Source organism: Leptinotarsa decemlineata, unplaced genomic scaffold (assembly GCF_025532065.1).
Source record: "Leptinotarsa decemlineata unplaced genomic scaffold, Ldec_3_MD MMD2_tig00026314_RagTag_RagTag, whole genome shotgun sequence".
NCBI lineage: Eukaryota > Metazoa > Arthropoda > Insecta > Coleoptera > Chrysomelidae > Leptinotarsa > Leptinotarsa decemlineata.
In genome coordinates this window covers 15,088,933-15,113,644 of record NW_027412684.1, presented here as the reverse complement: position 1 = coordinate 15,113,644, position 24,712 = coordinate 15,088,933, and the positions used below count along the sequence as shown (strand labels likewise).

Genomic DNA, 24,712 nt, shown 5'->3' with positions numbered 1-24,712 from the left:
TTATCAAGCTTCCACATCTTTGTCTCGACTTCCGATATCACATGCCGAACACACTTCTCCCATTTCTCCGCTATGACTCTTTTCAAAGCCTCATCAAAAAGTACTTTGAGATCTGTAAATTTGAACGTGGTGTTATGCTGAGCTACAAAATTCTTCACATCCGCCCATATTAACTCGATGAGATTGAGCTCGCAGTGAAGACGTTGTCGGAATCTTCTCTAACCGTCGCGAATGATAAGGTGCATTGTCCATTACAATCACAGCATTATCCTCAAGATGGGGTAGAAATTTGGAAAACCACTGTTCGAAAGATTCACCGTTCATTTCTTCGTGATAATCTCCAGTTTTCTTCGACTCGAAACACCACAGCCCTTCAGCAACAAACCCATTCTCGTTGCCGATGTGACAAATAATAAGACGTTTTCCTTTACCTGAAATTATGAAGAGGTATGTAAGTAAATAAAACAAATACGAGGGTTACTTTTTGTATATTGGTATTGAGGCAGGTCTTTATATAAATATAAGTTTATCTGATGGATTTGTTAATCCGGTGGATAGTCCATCTAGAAAGGCCCTCCTAGATGAGGTCACAGTTTCATCGACCCATACTTTAGGGGTAGTATGACCAGCATTAATCCAGATTTCATCCATATAATAAATTGTTTTCTGTTATTCCCTATAATATTTAATTTTGGTCAAATACTCCATAACACAATTTCAATACAAAATACAGAATTCAAATGTTTCAATACTTTATGGAATGTTGACCGCTTGGCAATGAAACATCTTCATTTATTTCTGTGAGTACTTTGTCTATCGTGGGTATTTCATTTCTGAAAAAGTACTCGTGCACTTTCCTCCTGATGCATGTTTATCAGCATCATCTATTGATTTTATAATGGTTTGACGATTCTGATTTGTATTCGGTTTGGAAAATGTATGATTTTGTTTATATTCCCGTAAAACATTGTAAATCGAAGCGCAACACACTCCAATTTTATCGGAAGCTTTCGATACGACTTCGTCGACAGTCGATGTGTCAATTTCTTCCATCTCTTTCTTGAACATATTTAAAATCACTTCTTTCATCTCAACACTCAAATGTCTTATTTTGGATCGTTTCCTGGCTGGTCTCAGAGGATAGCTCACAGTGTCATCAGCAGTGTCTGTACTGGACATCTTGGAAAACAATTTTAAACAATATACTACAACGCACGCCACACAAACACGCAAACGACTGATTACAACCCTGTGCTGGTACCGAACTCGTACCAAGAAGGCGAGTTCACCAATGAACGCTGACCTTTCCATCTGACACTGGGCGATCACGTGAACATCACGCTTCGGTTTTGTTTTGTTTTACTCTATCTTGGATTTGGATAGACTTTAAATCTGCAGAGATTTTTTTGGTGCTTTGATTTTTTTTTCATCTGGAACTTGATAAACCCGATATGTTGTTCAACTGGATCATATATTTAGTAGGTTTTTGTAGGAAATCAGTATTCTATAAAGACGCCCATCTAATAAGAAACTACTTTGTTGGTTGTTTTAGAACATATCTAAGTTCTTTTAAAGATTTTGATTAAATGTTTCAAGATTCACTTAGGGACTAATCAGGTTTGGAGAACTTGAAACCAAGATTGGAACACTCAATTATCGTGGATCAACGACCAAAAACAAAACAATTGACGGTGTGAGTATCAGTAGGGCTTCGATAACAAGGTGACTCTTGCTAAGATAAATTCATTCGTCGTTTCATCACCGAGAAGAACTCTGGTTCCCAATAACAAAATTTAATTTATCCCCCTCGAAAACAAGTAGGTATATTTCGAAAAGCATCTTTGCTATATAGTAAAATGCAAAAAAACAAGCTGGTCTACGAGTCATTCTGTATACTTAACATTTGAAGTCGCCAGACAAACACAAGAAAAACTTGACCACATTTCATCCTTTGTTGCATGATGCCTCTACTTAGAGAATCTCAGGATACCAACTTGTCACAATTCTCAGCTTATTGCTAAAGAGATGATAATAATAAAAGTATAGTAAAACTAATTTAAAAAACAAGTTGTTCTATAGAGTAGAAAATGAATCATAAAACATACTTTTAGGGCCATAATCAAGCCGCAAGGCCTAGAATAGGTGTAGTCCACACCTATTCTAACTCGACCAGCTTCTCGATAATCTCGCCATCTGACTTGCAAGAGGGAAACGTTGCTAACTGCAGTAGTAGGCCTGTAAACAAAGTAGTTCATGTAGTCTAAAACGTGAAGGATGTATACACGCCTTGGATTGGACCAATTCTGCATAATTTTGGCAGAAGTCGTAATCGAAGTTAAATCGTAAATGGGAGGCCAAGTGACACCTCACCTTCAAAATTTTGCCACTAACTTGAGGAGAACCATTGAATAATGTGTTTTCACAAATACTACAAAATGCATTATTCTCGGCCTCGATAGTAAAACGGCCATCACTTTTAATATTCAGAGTAAAGCAATGTGTCTCGTTAATGATTCTTCATTGATAATGGCTAACAACTTCAGAGTAACGCAGATAATAGGACGTTGTTTCATTTTTTACTGCTTCTACAATTAATGCAAAATCGATAGTACTCGAAACTGTATACCGCATGGCCTGAGACAGAGGTCTTCAGTATTCAAGAAAACTCATTGCACTAGCGTATCTTTGTGTTATCTTGAAAGTAATGAAATAATAATAATAATAATTTTTTATTATTTCCTTGTTAAAAAGTACATTGTTATACGTACAGTGACAAGGAAAGCTTCTGAGGGTAGGACACGTTACAGAGTATAATGTTTGTAGTAATCAATAATCTAAAAATATGATACATATAGGTATATACATATAATTATTTGTTTGGCTTAGATTATGTAAAAAAAAATAACCATAAATAAATGAAAGTCAATTTTATCACATAGTTGTGATATTTTGTCATTAAAATATAAAAAAACAGTTTAAAATTCGTCAAGTGTGTAGCAATTTTTTTCAATAAGTGCCTTTTTCAGTCTTGATTTAAAAATGTTAAGATTTGGTGATATTTTAATCGATTCTTCTAATTTATTAAACATTTTTGGTCCAAGATAAAGAAAACTTTTCTGATAAAGAGTTGTTCTATGAATATTGGGCATCAGTTTGTCTCTAAAACGAGTTGGATAATTATGTTGCTGCTTGTTTCTATAAACGTAGGTATATACACAATTCATAAATATAGAGACCAGCAACAGTTAGTATCTTGAGATTTTTAAAAGCATCTCTAAATGATTCTGTCCAACCAATACCGGCAATGATTCTTATTGCATTTTTTTGCAAAATAAATATTCTTTCAGCAGCAGATCCGGTACCCCAATTCAAAATTCCATATCTCAAGTGGCAGTTTATGGTCGCATAGTATAAGCTCAGTAAAATCTCTTTACTACAAAAATTAGCCATGAATCTCAGAGCATAGCAGTTTTTTCTCAATTTAATACACAGAGGGTCTCAATATGATGAGTCCATGTGAGTTTGTAGTCCAAGGTGACGCCTAACATTTTTGTAGAAGTACAAGATTCAATTGGCAGATCCCCATTTTCATGGATAACAAAATGTTCGATCCAGTTACTAATTGTGAACTTCATCATCACAGTTTTAGATGTATTGAGTATCAAGTGATTTTTTTCTGCCCATATGTTTACTTGTTTATGTACATCCTGGGTTCTTTCCTGTAGGGTCGTTACATCAATTTCCTTCACTATGAAATTTGTGTCATCTGCATACGCTACTGTGTGAATAGTTGACAATCCTTGAAAATATTTCATCAGGTCATTTGCATATATCAAAAATAGTATGGGTCCAAGGTTTGATCCCTGTGGGACACCCTGCCTAATGGTTGCCAACTGACTGAGAGTGTTTCCAACACTGACACGTTGCCCTCTATTTTCCATGTAGGATTTCATGAAATCTAGGGCAACTCCTCTTACACCATATCTTTCCAATTTTCCTAATAGCAGGTCATGATTAACGCAATCGAAAGCTCTGGAGAAGTCTATGAACAATCCGCAAATATGGAATTTACCATCAAGTGCATTAACCACATGCTCATTGAACTCATAAAGTGCTGTTTCTGTATTTTTGTTCTTTGTGAAACCGTGTTGGTTTTCTGAAAAAAGGTTATTTGTTGTGAAGAAAGACATTAATTGATTTTTTAAATTTAGTTCAAAAATCTTGGAAATACTTGAGAGTAAGCTAATTCCCCTGTAGTTTTCATAGAGTTTTCTATCCCCTCTTTTATAAATTGGTGTTACTTTTGCTAGTTTTAGACTATCCGGAAAAATTCCATTTTCAGTAGACAAGTTTATGATATACGTCATTGGGCTGCAAAGTTCATAAGAACATTTTTTCAATAAATTGTTTGATATCTCATCGTAACCACTTGAGTTTGAATGCTTTAAGCTCTTTATCAATTCCATAATTTCGGGTTCCGTTAATGGACGCAAAAACATTGATTTTTCGCATATTGAGATATTGCTATTCATGTAATCGAAGTCTACATTTCGCGGCTGTATGAGTAAAGTATGATGTAGTCTCTTACAAAACTGGTTTCATTATAATGAGTTTTGATCACCAAATTGGTCGACTGCCCGGGCATAAAAAGAGGCGCTTCAAAAACTAATATTGTATGAACCACAGAGAAAGAATACAACTGCTAATGATCTCACAGGCTCCATCTAGAACTTTTTCGTTATTCAAACACTATTATTGTTGTCTTACCATGGAAGGAGCATTTTAGGATTCAGAATCCTATGTAAGTTTATCATTTTTGAGGTTTTCATGTTGAGTTGGTGCAGTTTCTCCTGAGCTCACTTTATAGGAGCTTAAGGGAAGAGTAAAATCGAAATAGCAGGCATATTTGTAGTAGTATCTTCGTTCTTTCCCAAAACTTCTGATGATCAGATGAGTTGGGTCCTTTATTATTACACAGTATATTTACCTCGGATCTCTCTGTCACACATTTCCACGCGCATTGAAATTCAAATCTTTAAAGTTCGCAAACCCCTAATAGGACCGAATTTTCTGGAGACAACCCTATATTAACGTGTTCGCAATGAAACAGCTCTTATGATGATATAATTTTTTTTTATAATCTAATCAGTGAAAGTAACTGGCATCGATATACCTGTTTATACCTGACAAACCAGTAGTTCGCCCAGGTAAATAATAGACAACCCAACGGCTGCACATTCTATACGTTTTATACTTTAAGTAAGGACAAAAATTTTCTTATTATCTTGATGTAAAATTTAATTAAAAAACATTTTTCAAAAAATAATTAAAAATATTCTGTCCAGGATTTTTTAGCGAACCCATTTTCAACATATTTTCTAATATACTAAATTCATTATAAAATATATTTATTCTATTATCAGCTCGGTGAAAGTCGATTTAGGTTCAGATCTTAGACTATTAGTCAACATCGATTTCGTTAACTTGCATGTAATCTTTCATCTCCCTCAAGGACCAGTGAAAATATTTTCTACATAGCGTAAAGTTTAAAGATGGCAGAAAAAATTAATGAAGAGTTTGAGTGCTTCATCTTGGAACACACTTTTCTGGGCTCGTACCTTTTATGGTCAACGATTCCTCCATCTAGTATTCAAATTCACTTCACTACTTTGTCAGATGCAAAACGTCTGGGCTAAGGATACCAACCTATTGAGCTCATACATTGTATCTATCAAATGCCTTGCCTGGGACCTGCATAATCTGTCGATAAGCAGGTTCTCCTTGCGGTAGTCCCTCATTTTGTAATTTTTAATCTTACTAGAACTCGTACATGGACCTTCTCGATGCCTTCGTGGCGTTCGACGAGACGCTCACAAAAAATAAGTTTTGACCTCGTTACAACCGAGACTGGAATACTACTTATTAACGCATTCACGAAAATAAATAATTCAAGTGACCTTTGGCGATTCATGGCTCGATTCGCTTTTGTTAATAATGTAGTTAACTCGACACGTATCTTGAGAGTATAATGGCAGCAACGTCAGAGCCGAACGAACATCTATTAGTCATTCAGTGGATGCGATTTATGCACGAAAACTCGGCTATTTATAACCTTTTCTTCGATGTAAACATTAACCTTGGAGAGTTCTTACTAAGAAAACGGCTGTTTTTTTATTGGTGATTGCGAGCGGAGCGATTTATTTGCGGGAAACTCGGATTTTACTCCAGGGATTACCGGAAAAACTGGAAATTTTGATGACGGTATTGAGTTTTTCTAACAATCGCGCATGAGAAACCAGTGTTATTATGGAAAAGCAGTTATAGTATTTTTAGGGAGCTGATCTCATTTTTTATTCCACTATATAGAAATTCAATAATGGAGTGAGCAGTAGACTCTGAATACCTATTATAACAGGACCGAGACAAAAGCTTACCATAAGGTCTTTTGGAGCATTCACCGACTGGACCAATATAGAAAGATGGACTAGAACCTTTAAAACTCCTAGGTGACAAGATACAACTGTAAAGAGATGTTGAATATGTGAGATTTATACTAGATCCTGGATTGTCCTGGAAGCAACGCCATAGACAGGATGAAAATAAAAGTGAAGGTGCTGGCTAGACGTCTCCAAATATGTTATGATGGCTAAACTAAATGGTGGATAAACCCATGGTGACATACCTATGCATCTTTGGTTTGGTGGCAAAAGATGGAACAAGCGAGTGTTACCGATAAAGTAGACAGAGTGTAAAGATTTGCTTGTTTGTGAATAATAAAAGAACTCGTTTACATCTTGTTGAAAAAGGAGGAGATAATAGTGAGCCAATTCCTGCTGGAGAATACACCGATCTACAGTATGTGGAGGAACGAGTACAAATAACGTACACAACCCACATGAACCGAAATATATTTTCATCACGATTCAAGTCACAAACTGTGAAAAGTAGTTGATGAACAGTCATCCCAAAAACATGCTGGACAGCAAAGCCTGTGTAAAGAGGTCGATTCAACAATGTGTTCTTTGACATCGTTGAGGTCATTGCGAAAGGAATAGAAACTTGAAGCCCTAGGAATATTAACAATGAACCAACCTTCTTTTCAAAATCATTACTCATTAAAATATGCGAACTTACAAACCTGCTGTTCCTTTAAAGATCTTCCATACCAACAGACTGGCCCAACAATCTTAACAACCAGATGATTAGGAATAAACTGCTTGAGTTTTCAAATGGTTCTGGATTATAATAGTTGAGGTTGTGAAACTGTTGCAGTCAAAATATCGAAAAAATTGTGTGTCTGGACCAAGTTTCATTTTTGATCCGTTTGTATCCAGACTTTCTGCTAGCAAGAACTAATGTAATGAGAATTTTTTTTCATACTGTGCAATCCAGTAGTAGTTGATTTTAGAGCTTCAAGTACCACCTTATGAAAAAAGTCTAATTGGAATTTCCAATAAGAATGTGTAAGAAATCCTTACATAAGAAATTCTGCATTTTCGATATTTTCACCTGGTATTTGAGTTTAGGGAGCGATAATCAGAATAACTTGGATTTCATTGTTTTACATTAATTTTGAAAAGTTTTGAAAAATTTAATTGTACCTATTTGTTAGGAAATATGTGTGATTGATGACTTGTTTACTTAATGGTAATTCATGATCATTTAAATGAAATGAATAAAAACACTTTTGTCTAAATACCACTGGAAAATTTTATTTATACGACTGGTTTCGGGTTTGATCCCATTTTCAAGTATAAAACTGAAATGTGAATTTGAAACATCGATTTTATAGAATTATCAGGTATACTGCAAGGACAGGTATTTGAAAGACAGGATGCCAACTCAAAATACCATCCTGAAAATTCTAGGGGTTGTTCATTTCATTTAAGTTGTTAGGAAATATTTGCGTATTATTGAAAAAATCTCCAAGAGAAACGTTAACACAATAGTTTTGTTCAATAGATGATGTCAAACATTTTCATATTCTTGACAGACAAATGACAGAGTTGGCGAAACAGTTTTGGCGATGGTAAAATTGAAACTCCTGAATATTGATCGTTCGTATCACTGGTATAAATTGGGAAAACAGCTTGTGGATATTATATTAACATTTTGAAAGGCAAAGTTTACGATACTTTCTCACATTTATCAGAGCTACGAGTGTATTTCCATGAAACATTATTAACCTTACTAACATTTAATTTATTACATCAAAAACAACAGTACAAAAATAACATTTCAAAACGCTCAAAGGTGCGAACTTGTTTCCTTCTTTTCACAAAAGAGGATGTAGGCATCTCCACTCACAAGCGATTTTGATGAAATTGGTGACACGTGTGAATAATTGTATTCGTGCCACGTGTCAGTATAAGGATGTCTGCAGAATGCTGTATAATGTCCGCTGTAGGTAGACCCACTGTGATTCGAAAGTGCATATAGATTATAACGACAAGGAGTCACATTTTCTGCTGCATAATTGTTCATATCTAATCCATCTAGAGGAAATTTGATGGCAACATTTAACTGCCTCTAAATCTTTCTGTTTGAGAAAATCTTTTAAAATGAATGATTAAAATACGGGAAAACTTATGGATCGATAGAGACTTTGTGCATTTTCTTCTTCCCTTGCAACTTGAACACGTCGGTTTTTCATGTCCATCCAAAGTTTCCTCTCTTGTGAAGAAATCCAAGCACTGTGATAAATTCAATTGGTCAGTTCTTTGTGGTATGGGGAGTGACAAATCCCAGGAAGGATCGAAGGTTACAGATGACTCCCCACAATGTGTGCACTTCATCGTGGATTTTAATTGACCAACGAAATTATCTACAATCTTAAGAGTTATATGTACTCAAATAAATCAGCCATGACTCTTGCGCTTTTCCGTTGCCGCTCAATTTTTCGTTAATCTCCGTTAAGGTCGGTTTAGGTTTCTCAATAATTCTATTAACGTCGTCATGTAAACCTTCTAAAAGATAACGGAGGAACTCATGGGCGTCTTGAGGCGCATGACCCATGAATCGAGGGGCAAAACTCTAAATCTGACTTCATCAGATCAATCAGATGAATCTTCTGACCACAATTCCTTGATAACTTCTGCGGAAGTTTTCGCCATCGCTTTTTTCATTCCAGTAATCACGGATGTAATGATTCTTCCCATTATTGGACCAACGGAATGAGGAATTTGAAGTTAAATTTCTTGAAATTGAATCAGAAATATTGTACTGACTTGAAACACTCTGAGGGGACTGTATGTATTGTATTTAATTTGTGAATTGGTAATTGATTTGAACTAGATTTCAAATCGAAACTGTATTTGGAATGTTTGGAAAAATAAATGTAGATTCAAAGGAACTCACTTTGTTGGCGATTTTTCGGAGTTTCTCTGCTTCTGTGCTAGACACTGATAACCAGCTTGCTCACACACTTGTTTGATTCGAGTTCACCGAATGTTTTTCTTGATTAATCCGGCTCGAAGGACCATGGGATAACTGGAAACACTTGGAGTGGACTGTAATTATCGTATTTTTGCTATTTGACTTGAAATGAAATACTGCTTCATGAAAGCATGCGTCTATTCCCATTTATTGATACAGACAAAATAATTTTCTTCAAAAAGATAATTGAGGCCACTTAGTGACTTGCGTAGAAGTCCTGCCTTTGATACATTTCTAACTAGACTAAACAAATCGTTTTTTATAAACAATTAAGGAGACGAAAGGGCCACAAACATGTCGTCGATCACTGTGGACACTAGCGGCGCACTTGGGAGGAATAAAGTTCTGGACAAATATACTCATGGTGGTTTTTTCGAATTTGTGAAAGAAAGATAATTCCAGAACTTGTTTATTTTCCTCTGCATCTTCTGAGACAATTGGGCAATTATCAATCTGCTTACTCCATTTTGCGTTGTTCATAGGAAATTTTGATTTGATTTGTGGGTTCAGGAATATTTCATCTAATTTTTGAGTATAGACGAAAGAGTACCCAATATCGATGTGAAACGTTGATTTCAATTTAAGAGCCACCGGTAGACAGCTGTTTCAGCCTGTTGGGAATCGTTAGTACTGGGCAGGCGGTCCTCGATTGAAGACAAAATGTGAGTAACTAAGAAAAGTACTTGGTAAAAGTAACTGCGTAAACGCAAGCGAGACATGAGTGGAACCACCTATTGGTGTGAAACCCAAGTCAACTTGCCAAGTTTTTATGTCAGTGTTGATGGTTTGACCAATTAATCGACAACTGCAGTAGCAGAAATTTGGGAAGCTATTCTGGAATGCCATCGGAAAACTAATCCACATGATATAAAATTGAGAAAGGTTAATTCTGTCAAGCTGCTGTTATTTAACTTTAAAGATTGAAAGCGCTTAATGAAAGATCCTATATTTAACAGAGGTGACATCTTAGGCGATATAACATACTTCTCTCTCTATTCTACTAAGACTTCGTCGTATCAAATCAAATCGAATGTTCCCTACGTTTGAACATTCACGAACAGGTGACTATCAAACATGATCTGATCAATCGAAAATATGTAGGACAAGAAAGGCTGGATAGAATAAAGTATTCACTTGTTTGTCCTTAGAGTCGTCAAATTAGTCTCGTTTTTTATTGGATAATATTATTAGGCAATAGAAACCGTATTTTATTTCATGTAGATAATCAAATTCAATTATATATTTTCAGTGTGGAGTGCTCTACTGACGATTTATTGGTGAGTTCGATAAGATAATGAAAAATTTAATTGTTTCACCACGTAGCAACAAAAAGTTAGCTGACTTTATCTAATCAGAGTCTCAAAAGATGTCAAAGAATGTACATTTCATCTGCGGCTTTTCAAAAAAAAACATAATTTACAGCGAAACGGTTGGCAACCAACATAATCGTCACTTTTGCACACGTGCTGCTCCCTATGCTTCTTATTAAATTTCGAGTTCAGAGTCGGAATTCAATAAAATGTTAAGTTCAAAGTCAGAATTCAATGGAAAATCAGGAATTTCAAACAGAATCTAACAAAAAAATATTGTCGTTTGAATACGGGAAAGGTCACACAATAAAAACCGCAAAATTTTTATTTTGAAGTCGGAATTTATTAGATTTCGAGTTCACAGTCAGAATTTAACAAAAATTTCGAGATTGAACTCAAAATTTTGCAAAATTCCAAATTTTAAGTAGGAATTTTATAAAATTTCGAGTTCCACAAGTTAGAATTTAATGAAATATCGAGTTTGAAGTTGGAATTCATCAAACTTCAATGTCCCAGGATGGAATTCATTAAAATTCCAAGTTCAACGTCAGAATTTATTGAAATTCCAAGTTTGAAACCAGAATTTAACAAAAATTCCAAGATTGAACTCGAAATTTTGCAAAATTCCAAATTTAAAGTAGGGATTTTATAAAATTTCGAGTTCATAAGTTAGAATTTAATGAAATATCGAGTTTTAAGTTCGTATTAATCAAACTTCAATGTTCAAGGATGGAATTTATCAAAATTCCAAGTTTGAAATCAGAATTTAACAAAAATTCTGAGATTGAACTAGAAATTTTGCTAAATTCCAACTTTAAAATAGGGATTTTATAAAATTTCGAGTTCATAAGTTAGAATTTAGTGAAAAATCGAGGTTTAACTTGGGATTCATTAAATTTCAATGTTCAAGAATGGAATTCATTAAAATTCCAAGTTCAACGTCAGAATTTATTGAAATTCCAAGTTTGAAACCAGAATTTAACAAAAATTCCAAGATTGAACTCGAAATTTTGCAAAATTCCAAATTTAAAGTAGGGATTCCATAAAATTTCGAGTTCATAAGTTAGAATTTAATGAAATATCGAGTTTTAAGTTCGTATTAATCAAACTTCAATGTTCAAGGATGGAATTTATTAAAATTCCAAGTTTAACGTTTGAATTTATAGAAATTCCAAGTTTGAAATCAGAATTTAACAAAAATTCTGAGATTGAACTAGAAATTTTGCAAAATTCCAACTTTAAAATAGGGTTTTTATAAAATTTCGAGTTCATAAGTTAGAATTTAGTGAAAAATCGAGGTTTAAGTTGGGATTCATTAAATTTCAATGTTCAAGAATGGAATTCATTGAAATTCCAAGGTAAACGTCAGAACTTATAGAAATTCCAAGTTTGAAATCAGAATTCAACAAAAATTCCGAGATTGTAGCCAGAATTTAAAAAACTTGTCGCTAAATATTAGAAAGAAAAGTCACGCAATGAAAATTATGGAATTCCTAGTTTGAAGTCGGAATTTTTTAGATTAGATTAGAGAATTTAACGAAAATTCCGAAATTGAACTCGAAATTTAGCAAAATTCCACATTAAACTCGGAATTTTATATTCGAAATTAAGCATAATCGCAAACTTAAAGTCGTAATTTTATAAAATGTTTAGTTCAAAACAGATTTTATTGAAATTTCAAGTTCATAGTCGAGATTTAACAGTATTCCAAGTTCAAAGTTGGAATTTATCAAAATTCCAAGTTTAGCATGAGAATTCAACAAAAACTCCGAGATTGAACTTTAAATTTAGCAAAGTTCCTAACTTGAAGTTGGAATTTTATAAAATTTACGAAAATCCCAGTGTGAAGTCAGAATTTTATTAAATTCCGCCTTTGCAGTCAGAATTCAACAAAAATTCCAAGATTGAACTCGAAACTGAGCAAAAAATGGAAAACTTTACCGTTGTCTCTTTGTCACGATATTTAATATGTTTCATCATTCATTTCACTTGAATACTTGTTTTGATAGTTTCTGCTTGACACCATTTCCGAATGCAAAGAGCACGTTTGAAAGTCACGTGTGGATAAACATTCAACTGCGTTTAATATTATTCCATTTTTTTTATTGTATAGGTGAATGGAACAACATATCGACAAGATACTTTCATTCTGCACTACACGAACTACTGTGTATGTAGTTAGATAATATATGTTTATTTCGAACGACTATACATAGAGTCGTGAAATATCAGCGATAGAAAAACGATTTTGAATTATTCCCTCTCCATTAATATCTCCATCAAATCTACGATTTGTTCTAAAAAGTTTTTGACACATAGCTATGATTTGTTCCTTTCCTACTTTCGATGTAATAATGGGGAGGGAGAAAGTCCAAAAAGACAGTTATAAAAGTATGGAGAAATGGTTCTAGATCGTGAAAATCACCTTAAAATCATATTTCTTTCAGGATTTTCTCACTGATTCCCATACACTAATAGAACCAATTTTTTCAAGAGAACATAATTTTTACATGTTCTGTTTGTTTCAAGATTTGTTCTTTGAATAACTGAATAAACGAATGCTATTTTCTTCGAAAACACTAACAAATTATCTGAATTATATGTAAAGTAGGGCCTTCTATATTCCAGATGATGTCCTCAAAGTTTAACCCTAATAAGGAACGGTTATTTCCGACTGCTTTTCATCCTCTATGAAAGGACATTCGCAGTGTAAACAAAATATGCTCAAACATCACTTTGGGCCTACTACGTACTCATTTATCAAATCCGGCATATCCCGCTGTGTACGTCCGAATATACATTATCCCAGAGTTGCCAGATTTACTATTATAAATTGCATACCGTGTCCAATGGAGAAGATGCTTATAAGAGAATAATTTTCAATAGAATAATCATAAGTTATGGAAAAATACCTTATTTTACATCTATAAAAAAAGGATTATTTTTTTTATTTACTCCGGTCAACAAGATAATTATTTACATAACTCAACCCAGTGAGCTATTACTAAATAAGCATTGTGATTTCAATATTAGTTATCATAATAAACGAAAATATTTCCGCATTCTATCTATCATACTCTTTTTCCTTACATACAATAAGTTATGTTAGCGACTATTATTCGTGAAATATAGTAAAGTCTTTAGATACCTGTGTGTTTGAGACCTATGTACTTTTACTTGTCACGTAGTGACCATTCCAACGTGGTTTTTCATCGATGAAATATCAATACATACTATAAAGTGAAAGATATCGGTAAATATTCGTTTTGAGGGCACCCGGCGATTTTGAAAAAAAATTTTGAGTGTACTTACGTATTTTGATGCGTAGATTACGAATACGAAAGAAAGCGGCGCTCTCCCTTATTTACAAAGTTATGGCCCTTCAAAGTTAAGAAAAGAGAAACTTTTCAGCTTTCTTTTTTACAAGATAAATTGTTTAAAAACGCTAGCATTTATTCACTAAGTCACCTTTACACCTTATTCCTGCTTCCTAGGCAATTTTCACTTCAACAATCAACACTTTTTTCAATAAAAATGTTAAAAAATGTACGGAACTACTTTTTGGTTATATATCTCTGTATTGTACGTTTTTAAAGTTGATGGCATAGTTGGTATGGCTGATGCAACCATTCGCATTTAAATTAAGTTTTTCATAAGAAAAATGTTGATTGTTGAATTGAAAAGTGGCAATTAAGGAGGTGTAAAGGTGACCTAGTGAATAAATGCTTTTGTTCTTAAATAGTTTATCCTGTGAAAAAGAAGGCAGTTGCCGTTTTCTGAATTTTGAAGGGCTGTAACTTTGTAAATAAGGGAGAGCGCCGCTTTTTTCTTTCGGATTCGTAATCTACGTATCAAAATACGTAGTTACACTCGAAAATTTATTAAAAATCGCCGTGTGCCCTCAAAAGAAATATTTACCGAAATATCCACTTATTTTTACAAAAAATACTGGAACTCACATGAGGTTCAAAATTACCTATATAATTTGGGTAATTTCACGCTCAACGGCAACACCGCGTTGTTCTAGTTCAAGCTGGCCGGATCACTCGCATCTACCGAGCCAGCGGCGGCATTCATCCGCTGCAGCGCGCGCAAATCGTGACGTAGCGCTGGCTGCCATTGGTCTCCGGATCGTCGTGACGTCACCGATATAACGATTACCGAGCCAGACTCGTACCCCCGCCACCGCCTCGCGCTGCCAGCAAAGGGGCCCGTGCATCATTCGAGAAATCAGTTAGTAAAGCGCTTGTGTTCGGATTGTATCGTTTACCGCTAGGCGCGAAGAGCATGGCGTAGCGAGAGACGTTGTTACTATACGTGTTACAGTGTGTCGATTGTACTTTTTCGGATCAGTGAGAGATTGATTGTCAGTGAAGATGTCCGTGATGCAAATTCAGCAGGCCAAGCGGCAGCAGTGCTACCTCTGTGACCTGCCAAGGATGCCCTGGGCGATGGTCCATGATTTTTCGGAGGCGGTTTGCAGGGGGTGCGTCAACTACGAGGGGGCGGACCGGATCGAAATAGTTCTGGAGACGGCCCGCCAGATGAAACGGGCGCACGGCTTCCAGGAGCAGCAGCCGCGCCATGCGACTAAGACGCACCGTTCCGCTCACGAGCACCAGAACGGGGAAGTTGTGGCGGCGGCGGCGTCGAGCAGGCAGCAGACGGCCGTCCATCACTCGACCACCTACAGCCTGCACCACTCGCGGTCCAACATGCTCGCCGAGTACCAGGCCGCTCAACCGCCTCCGCCGCCAAGGGGCAGCTCGGCCATGTCCCGCCCTCAGCTAGAGGCCACCCCCGAGCACGATATCGTCGCGCGTACCGCGGTACGACTGTCGACGGCCCACATGGCCGCCCACCACCAGATTCCAGCTCACCACCATCCGAGCAACGGGAGACCCAGTGCCATGTCCCAGCAGGGCATCAAGCGGGGTCTGTCCGCCACCGATGAGGATGACCACCATGGTCATCATCACTCTAATGGGGACGGCAGCGTTACGAAGAGGATGATGTCTGTGGAGGAACACGGTACGGCCGTTAGGCCTCCTCTTACTAGAGGGGATTCTCTACCCGCTGTGTCTTTGGCGCAACCTTTTGTCATTTCTACGGAGAGGACTTTCAAGCAGGAGAAGCATCCGATCAGGACGACCTCCTTTGACTCTGGTTCCGCATTCAAAACGAACGGTATGGTATTTTTAGAGGTGGCGTACTGATTTGTGTTCTCTTGGTTGTCGCACCCATATCCGATAATTCAAACAATCCATTAGTAGATTGAGAGAATCAAGAAAATCCAATGTACCAATTTCAATCACCACCCACCCACCATTTATGTAAATACAGAATTTCCAATTGCTACTAGTGAAATTTCTTAACTAGCAGGAGTAGCAGAAGGCCAATAGATTCATTTTAACGTTTTGAGTTAGTTAACATAGCTAAATATTATTCAAATCGTGAATCATCATTAGTTACAATAAATATTTCCTCAACTTTTAACGTGGATTTTTCATGTTACGAATGTTTTGAATATTTCAACCTTATTTTCACACCTTCAGACAGCTTAAAGAAAGAACTAGGACGGTTCTTTTTTCACTAAGCCAATCAATAAGCGTATCATAACAACAAATCGTAGGTGTACAAAATCGTTGAATAAAAAAATAATAATTCAATATTTTTTTCTCATTGTACTGGATGTGGTTAGTTCATTTAGTATCCAGATGTTTTGGCAGCTTGGATGGGGTCAAAATTCTTCCAGAAATCCACCACATTCTCAAAGAAAATAGTAAATATTCTGATTTTTTTAGCATCCAGATAATTTAACCTAAATCAAGATATTCTTTATTGAAATATCCTTACTTTAACTCATTATGATCAAGTTCTTTTTGGAACACTTGGTCTTCTGCTAATATAATGATTGTTCAATTATCAATAATTATTGATAATCATTATTTCTGTATTGCTCTGCGATATGAGGAAAAATATTTTTGCTAGCTTGTCTAGCTAGCTAGATGTTCAGCTGAATTCAAAATAAAATATTCAACATTTGATGGGTGCATTCTTTTTTTACAAAGTAGGTTTATCAGGAAGGGTATTTTGGTGAACGATTTTTTTTTGCAAAAATCCAAATGTTGCGATAATCTAGTTTAAAATATGTTGAAGGTGACTTTTATTCAAAAATGCAAATAAATCGTGTACAATGGTGACATTTGTCCAAGTTGATCACTGGCCAAATATTTGAAAACTATAGATTTTCTTGAAAATGCAAGGTTTCGATTTCAAATCTGAATATCACTGTTTCATTGCTAATGTTTTGAAATTAATCTCTAGTCATTCAATCACTACATTATTATATCAATTGAAAATTTTCTAGTTTACGTTTAGCACAACTGCAACTCAAATTCAAAATATTTCTTCGTTTTTCTCTGTTGCTTGATTGCCGATAGTAAAGTATATTGAAGAAGATACTTTACAACTTTATTGTTGAACTTGAAGATGAGCTTTTACCTCTTTCTGGAAAATATTGACCCTTTAACGGAATACTATTGCCCGACAACAATATAACTGTATTAATTTTACGACTGTAGTTTATCTGTAAATGTCCCGTTTATTTGAAAATATGTCCGAATCTTTGGGAAGCTTCATCAAAGACGTGACTTATATGAACGATCTAGAGAACATGAATCAGTATTCAGTGAATAATTGCAAGACCCCACTGAAAAAGTTTTTTTTCTAAAAATGTGGTAATTACAGAGGTCTTAACAACCGCAGCATGGTTCTAAATGTAAAAGTTTTGTGTGGGTATTCGAGATCCTGTAATTTTTCCAAATAGAAGTATGAACATTCAAAAACACTTTTCTGATTGTGTAATTGAAATAAGAGTTGTACTTCTTGCTTAAAAGCTTTCTATTATGTTGTTTTTCTTCAGTAAAGAAATTGGTGGATTTTGCTTGCACGTACAATTTATCATTCCGTGGAAGCTTGGTGAATCATCGATTCCGCCGTTACGATAAAAAACCGAGTTCAACAATGGAAATGGTGTTGTTACAGCTTTATCAGTACCGTACACCGACATGGAAAGTAATTGAAAATTGCGCTTTATCAGTTCCTACCGGATGCAGGCATATACCGACTTTCGAATGTGAAATTATTCAACTAACCAAAGAGAATGCTACGGAAAACAAAACACAAACACACTCGCATTGATGGCGCGTCATCGTTACGTGTCTAGAATTCCGTGACGTAACAAGGTCTGTCTAAAATGGCTAGAGTTCGATTATTGTTCGGAGCAAGTGGTAATTTCGAGTAGTTATTCACTTGTATCAATTTTGGTCTTGCTATTGTGTCTGAAATTACTACTGCCGGTCTTTTAAACGAATAAGGCGTTGATTAATAGATTCTAAATTGGCAATAGTGGTTTATAATTGGGATTGTTTTGTAATAGTGTACGTGCTGGGCTTGTTACTGGGTAATATTAGGTTTGTTGATCCAATAACCGCTAAAGGAGATGCGGAGGTGTAGTTATGTTGGCGCTTAGCCCATAATCTTCATTTGTATATCCGTTATATCAGTCTGTAGCGGGGGACTTCAGAATACCCCCGCCAGGTGAGATATCGCTCATAGAAAAAAAACTAGAAAATTGTTACAACTATCAAAAACCGGTAATGAAATCAACAATCATTATAATGTATACAAGGCCTGACTAAGAAAAAAATTGAACCTAATTCTTTCACTCGATTATTATCTTGAGAGGAATCAAATTCCATACAGCGTCGTCTTAATCGTAAACACGTCAACAGATATATTTGTTAAATAAAAAAAGATAACGGTATCTCCTGTTTTCAATATTTTATCGCTCATGGCATATATTTGTTTTGCTTTGCTAGATACCACTTATCGGTATCATATTTGTTCCTGATTTCTATTATTAGTTACACGCGCATAGCAACCGAGGACACGAGTGTAATATTTTTTCCGAAAAAATGTGGGACATCCTGAGAGTTTATGTCGGAATATTATCTCTTGTAAGAGGCGAAATGCCTGAAGCGCGAATATTTCTGTTGCAATTTATTTCTGATCACAAAATTGAAATCATCTCGAATATGAGAGGCTTAAGAAATTTTACAGCATTTTATTTTGAATTATTCAATTATTTTTGTTCAATATTTATTTTCTTTGTCAGTTTTCTGACTTTGTCCTAGAGTGCTTATTTTTCTGGACCTCCATCTGCATATCTCGTTATTTTGTCTACGTACCATAGTTTCTAATTATTTTTGCTTATCAGTAAGTTTCATCCATAAATGAAAACGGTTCCAGTGCATGTGAAATTGGTTTCATATTTTTTTTGCGGACACATCTATTGCAGTTCATACCAACACTTTCTCAACTTAACTACTGGACTTTCGAGGTAATTACTCTAGAATTATTATCTGGATTGAATCATCGAATAGTTTTCAATAACTTAACGATATTGCAGATGTTATAGATGTATATTTCCTTTTGTATGCTGATGATCTAAAACTATACTGCCTCGTTGAGAACATAGATGATTGTGTGAACCTCTCAGCAAACTTAGAACGGGTTGTAGAATGGTGTTATCGAAATAACTTGTTCCGGATAAATGTAAGGTCATGTCCTACAGTTTAAAAATGAACATCTTGATCTTTGATTATTCAATAGGAAATGTTTTCCTTGTGACTCCAGAAACATTTACCGATCTTGGCGTCACATTTGACACTGCACTATCATTTAATAGGCATATCGATAATGTTGTAACCTCCTCCTGTCGTTTGTACGGACTAATTGCACGTAACAGTAGTGATTTCAAAGAAACTTCGACCTTAAAAACTCTATTCTATGCTTTCATTAGATCAAAGTTAGAATACGCGTCAGTTGTGTGGAGTCCCTTTTATCAATATCATAGATATAGTAGAAGCAATTCAACGACGATTTTCAAAACTGCTAAGCCTAAAAACTGATGGCATTTATCCTTCAATAGGAACAACCCACTCTGAATTGCTACAAAAGTATAACTTTTTGATTCTCAAAAAAAGGCGTGAATATTATAATGTTGCACTAACCTATAAAATTATCAAAAGTATAGTTGACTGCCCAACATTACTGGAAAAGTTTAATATTTGCATTCCTAGAATCTGTTCCAGACACCCGAAAACTTTGTATATAAAAACATCTCGCACAAATGTTCTGGAGAATCCTCCGATCTATACCATGTGTAAAGTGACAAACGCTGTTAGTGATAATTTAGATATATTTAGTTGCAAACTGTCAGATATAAAATCCCACTTCCTGAAATAATTGTTTTGTCACCTATTATAAATATATAATGTGTAGTCTTTATAGTCACCTGTTTGTGATGTATTTATTATACTCTGTTATTTCCTGCTCTGCAATTGGGCTATGTCATGTAGAGTATTGTATTTCAAATAAACAAATCAATAAATTACTTTGGATAAGATACAAAAATACATCTGACTTGACACTTCTCTTGTTAGCTTACATACAGTCGGGACGATGGGTCTATTAGATACCTAATTACTCAAAACTGAAACCTCTCAATAAACAAAAATACTAACAACACTATCCATCACGAAAGTATGCGTCGTATAACACCAGAAAGAGGTGGCAGAATCTGACCCAGTGCTACTAAGATAACGTAATTAGATATAACTTGCATAAATTTTCGCAAGAAATATTTTTTTCAGAATATATTTACTTATCAACACTTCCACGTCACCTATAGAGTTTTTGGCATCACCCATTTTTTTGTGCTTTCAATTTATATCATTTCAATCTCTTTATATTCTATTTTGTTGCTAAAAAAATCTGTATGTGGTTCATTGATTTGAATAACCAACCTCTTTACGTTTTTCTTATGTGTTTGGTAGGACTGGATGTAAGTTTTCATGTTTCAAGACCTCAAAACTTCTCTTAATTCGAAAATGTTCATACTACAACTTCCAAATTACGGCAGTTTGTTGAGAATTTTGTTGTAATGGCAATTGTAATTGTTTTGAGTTCGTTCATTACAAATGAATTTGATTCTTCTATCCATAACGTACTTATTGAAATGTACAATAACACAACCATAGTCAGTGGTTATGAACAACGGCAATTCAGTTTGAGAATAAACCCATTTTTTTTAAGTGGACTGCCAAGCTTGGATCTCATCCACCGTTACGAATATCTTGAAAAAGCCGTTACGTTGATGGATTCTATCGGTAAATTGGCCGCACCAGAGCCGAATTGAATGGCTGACCGAGAGGTGAACGAACAGATTTCAAAATATTAGACGTTAATGACTGAGAGCAACGGTTATACAATATAAGAAAATATAATTTGGCAATTCGCGAGCTTTCACTATAATATAATGGCCGCGCGCTCGGTTTGAGGTGAACATGGTGTGACGTAAAAGTCTGTCATGCCAAATACTTCGCCGACTATAAAGTGGAACCGGTTCTGAAACTAGTCGCTCGACCGGCTCTTTTAATAGTATATGCCTCGGTACCTGCTCGTTTTCGCGACCACTACGTCATCGGCGGTGGCTTTCACGGCCATCGTTGCCGTCGTTTCACAATCACGCACTTTGAGTTTGGCGTTGCTAGAAGAATGTGTTTATTGTACGGGGCCCCACGTTGGGCGCCGAATGACATCGGTTTCGATTTGTTGAAAACTAGCATGAAGTGAACAATAACATGCTTTGTTTCGTCGTAATGACAGAGATTTTACAAAATCAATATATTCGACTGATAAGTCTTTGTAATAGATATTATAAAACCATTCAAAAATAGGTACAGAAAATGAAACGCTTAGTTTCTGCATCAAAAGGAAAGTTATATTACAATCGAATATTATTCGGTACGAAAAATTCAAGAGCTATTAAGATTATTATTCATATCGCTGATTTGAAAAAGTGTTTGGAGACAGAACTCTACAAATCGGAATTCGTAAATGTCAAGGCAGACTTTGGAGAATACACACCACACTATTCTCTGTTTCATAAAAACATCACTATTACTCGCCTTTGTTTTATTTTGATTACGAATATTTTTCATAGGAAAATCGGTTGGGATGAGCAAAGATGACCTTGTCGTTGCTATTTGGTACTAATAAGGTGAATGTGCATTAGGCCTAATGCACAATCGATGGAGTGGAAAAACGGTAGGAAAGTCGCCTTAATAAAGTACAGACGATTTTTCCTCCAGGTCAAAGTTGTGAATATCATTTGCTCCGTTAATAGTTGGTCAAATATCATCTGCTCCGTTAATAGTTGGTCAAATCAATAGTGCTAAGGCGTGCTGTTCACTAGAAAAGAAAACATCATGAATTTGTTGAATGAGTATAGAAATAGCGATAAGTGTTGAACACTTGTTTCTCACTAACAATAAAAATGTACCCAACATGGGTGTCAGAACATATATGCTTGTATTAGCTTGTAAGTAATGATAATGATCTTTGATAAAATTCACCGAAAAAAGTATGGCCACAACTAAGTAATGATTTTAATTTTGAAATAAGTAAATATATATCACACAAAACAAAAATACTATCTCAACCTTTCTTTCGCAGTTGCAGCCTTTCTTCGTCAAGCGTGTAACGACGCTTAAATTTCTATAGTGGCGCAATTGTTTTAATTTTGCGATTACTCCTTAGATAATTGAATGAGTTTTATGGTGTGAAAGGCAATTATAATGCGCATGGAATGCAATCATGATCATTATTGATGTTCTACTCTTTTAAATAGCTTTCATTTCAATGTTTAAAAAATGGTGACCAAAAATGTAACCATTATTATGCCGTTTTCTGTTAAAAATTAAAAAAAAAATGTTATTTAATTGAAACATCGTGGAAGTGAACAGTTGTTATTGGAATTGTTGACAAAAAAGGTAGTACACAAAAGACTTTATTCTTAGACATTCTACACCGTCATATTTCTCAGAGATAACCGTACGAACCGTCAAGTTCTCTAGACGAGGCTAACGGTGTCGCAACGTTGCAAGTATTACTACTACTACTACTACTACTACTGGTCCGGTGGGTTTCTTTTCCATAATCTCGGTAACGTTTTTTGTATTACCTGCGCTCCGGCCGAGTGCCTGTTCTACACCAACTTGGCCCCCTTTCGTGTTTACCGTTGTGTGATACTTTAGGATTCTTTTTTAAGGTGTGTTTGGTAGTATCCACTAGCTTTGGCATTTTATTCGTTTATTTATGACGGTCGTTATTTTTTTTTTGCTTTTATTTGGTTTGGGATTGAGGTTCTTTCTGTCTTCTGTCGGGTTCAATGAAACCACAGGGTTCCTCGCAGAGATGTACTTTGATACTGGGTTCAGTTTCTTCAGTTTGGAAACTTTTTGGAGGCGGGAGACTTGCAAATATATTTGGTGATATAACTATTACTCGAAAGAGAAAACACTGTTTCAAATTGAGAGAATCTATTGATGTTCATTTTTATTAGAAACAATTCAAAGGAAAACAAACTGCATTTCGCCGAACCGAACCTGATTGCAAATTTAATATATAAAAGATTCTCGCAGTTTCGAAATGAATCGTTCATGTGGATTTAGTTTTTTTTTTTATTATCGATAAAAGTGGGACACAATTGCATTATAAACTACAATAATAATTGCCAAAAATAACAATATATTTCCTCTAGTCTCAAACCTGTAGAATAATTAGATGTTGTTTATGTAGAATGTAGAAAGTCTACATCCTATGGGACTAGAGTTTAGAACAATGCAAATCTAACTTACACTTGATGATATATCTGAAGACTGTTGCCAGAAGTTCTATCAATAAGTTTCAAAAACTCTCTAGACAGTACAATACCGGAAAGAAGTAAAACTTTCATGAACATGGATGTTTTAGTTTGACAGTTACAATACTTCATTAAAACTTCGGGGGTATTTATATAATGTAACTGGAGAAATATCGATTTTTAGTATTTCATATCACATATATTTTTGGTGAGATGACAATTTCGAATGTATAGCCTTACAACAATATTCATACGTAACCTCAATTTTATATTATAGGCACCTCAAAATCGTATATTCCTGATAGCACAGCTAATTAATTTTTTTTTCGAGTCCTTCCCCAATTCTCACGGATTTCTACGATCCTAACGAGACTACGTAGTTCAAAGATTGAATCTCGATGTTTCATCCGCTTTTCGTATGAAATTTTTCTGTATCAGATCCTGAAAGTCCAAGACGAATATCGTGTCACTTCGATGATCCATGAAGACAAACCTCGGGTCACATCGCTCGGTTATCAAAAATCAAGCCTGGTTCCTCAGGTACTCGAGTAAGGTACGCGAGAAATGCTTCAATCTTTGCTTTTCAAAAAACACGTACCATGCAAGAAGGGGATTCAAATTTATGATACATGTCTCCATCTAGAATCACGGTTTCTCTGTGGTCGGAGGAAGTACATCGACAAACGATTTAGGATGCAAACTCCTATTTCGTGTCTTACAGAGACAGGCTTCTCTGGCCATCTGTGGTGCTATCAGTACCACACCGTCGCGGCCATGGAGATCCTTCTAGATCTACCTCCTCTCCACATTTCTCTGGAGAGAGAGGCTGGATGGACTGCATACAGACTTGTGCACATTGCCAATTGCACAAATAAATTTAATACAGAGTGCTGTTGGTTGACACTGGAAGGCACAGCATTCTGGAAATGACCTTTAACTTTATATCTCCAACTACGGACTGCCTTATAAAGTACTGTTCCCGAGTAGAGAGGGCTGGATCCTCCGGGAGAAGGAAATATTAAGAGCAGAAAGTTGTTGGTTCACAGATGGATCAAAAACACCTTCCGGTTCTGGTGCAGGTGTTTTCAGTCGCAGACCCAGGACAGAGTTATCAACCTGCCTAGTAAACTATGCGACTGTATTTCAAGCGGAAATTTACGCTATTGAATTGTGTACGGAGAGATTTCAAGAATCC

General features: G+C 35.5%; 2 protein-coding genes across 3 annotated transcripts in view; both read left to right on the top strand.

The window, feature by feature from the left end:
- LOC111512496 (uncharacterized) overlaps positions 1-24,712 on the top strand; it is a 208,887-nt gene that overhangs the window by 147,100 nt on the left and 37,075 nt on the right. The gene's annotated exons all lie outside the window — the stretch shown is intronic.
- Positions 14,930-24,712, top strand: part of LOC111512495 (Protein interacting with Ttk69 and Sin3A) — a 33,065-nt gene continuing 23,282 nt past the window's right edge. The window contains exon 1 of one of the 2 annotated variants that reach the window (XM_023168629.2): positions 14,930-15,932. In XM_023168629.2, coding sequence (XP_023024397.1) covers positions 15,122-15,932 — 811 coding nt within the window. In that variant the 5' untranslated portion in view covers positions 14,930-15,121. The remainder of the gene's footprint in view (positions 15,933-24,712) is intronic. The other variant, XM_023168628.2, reaches the window with a different exon arrangement.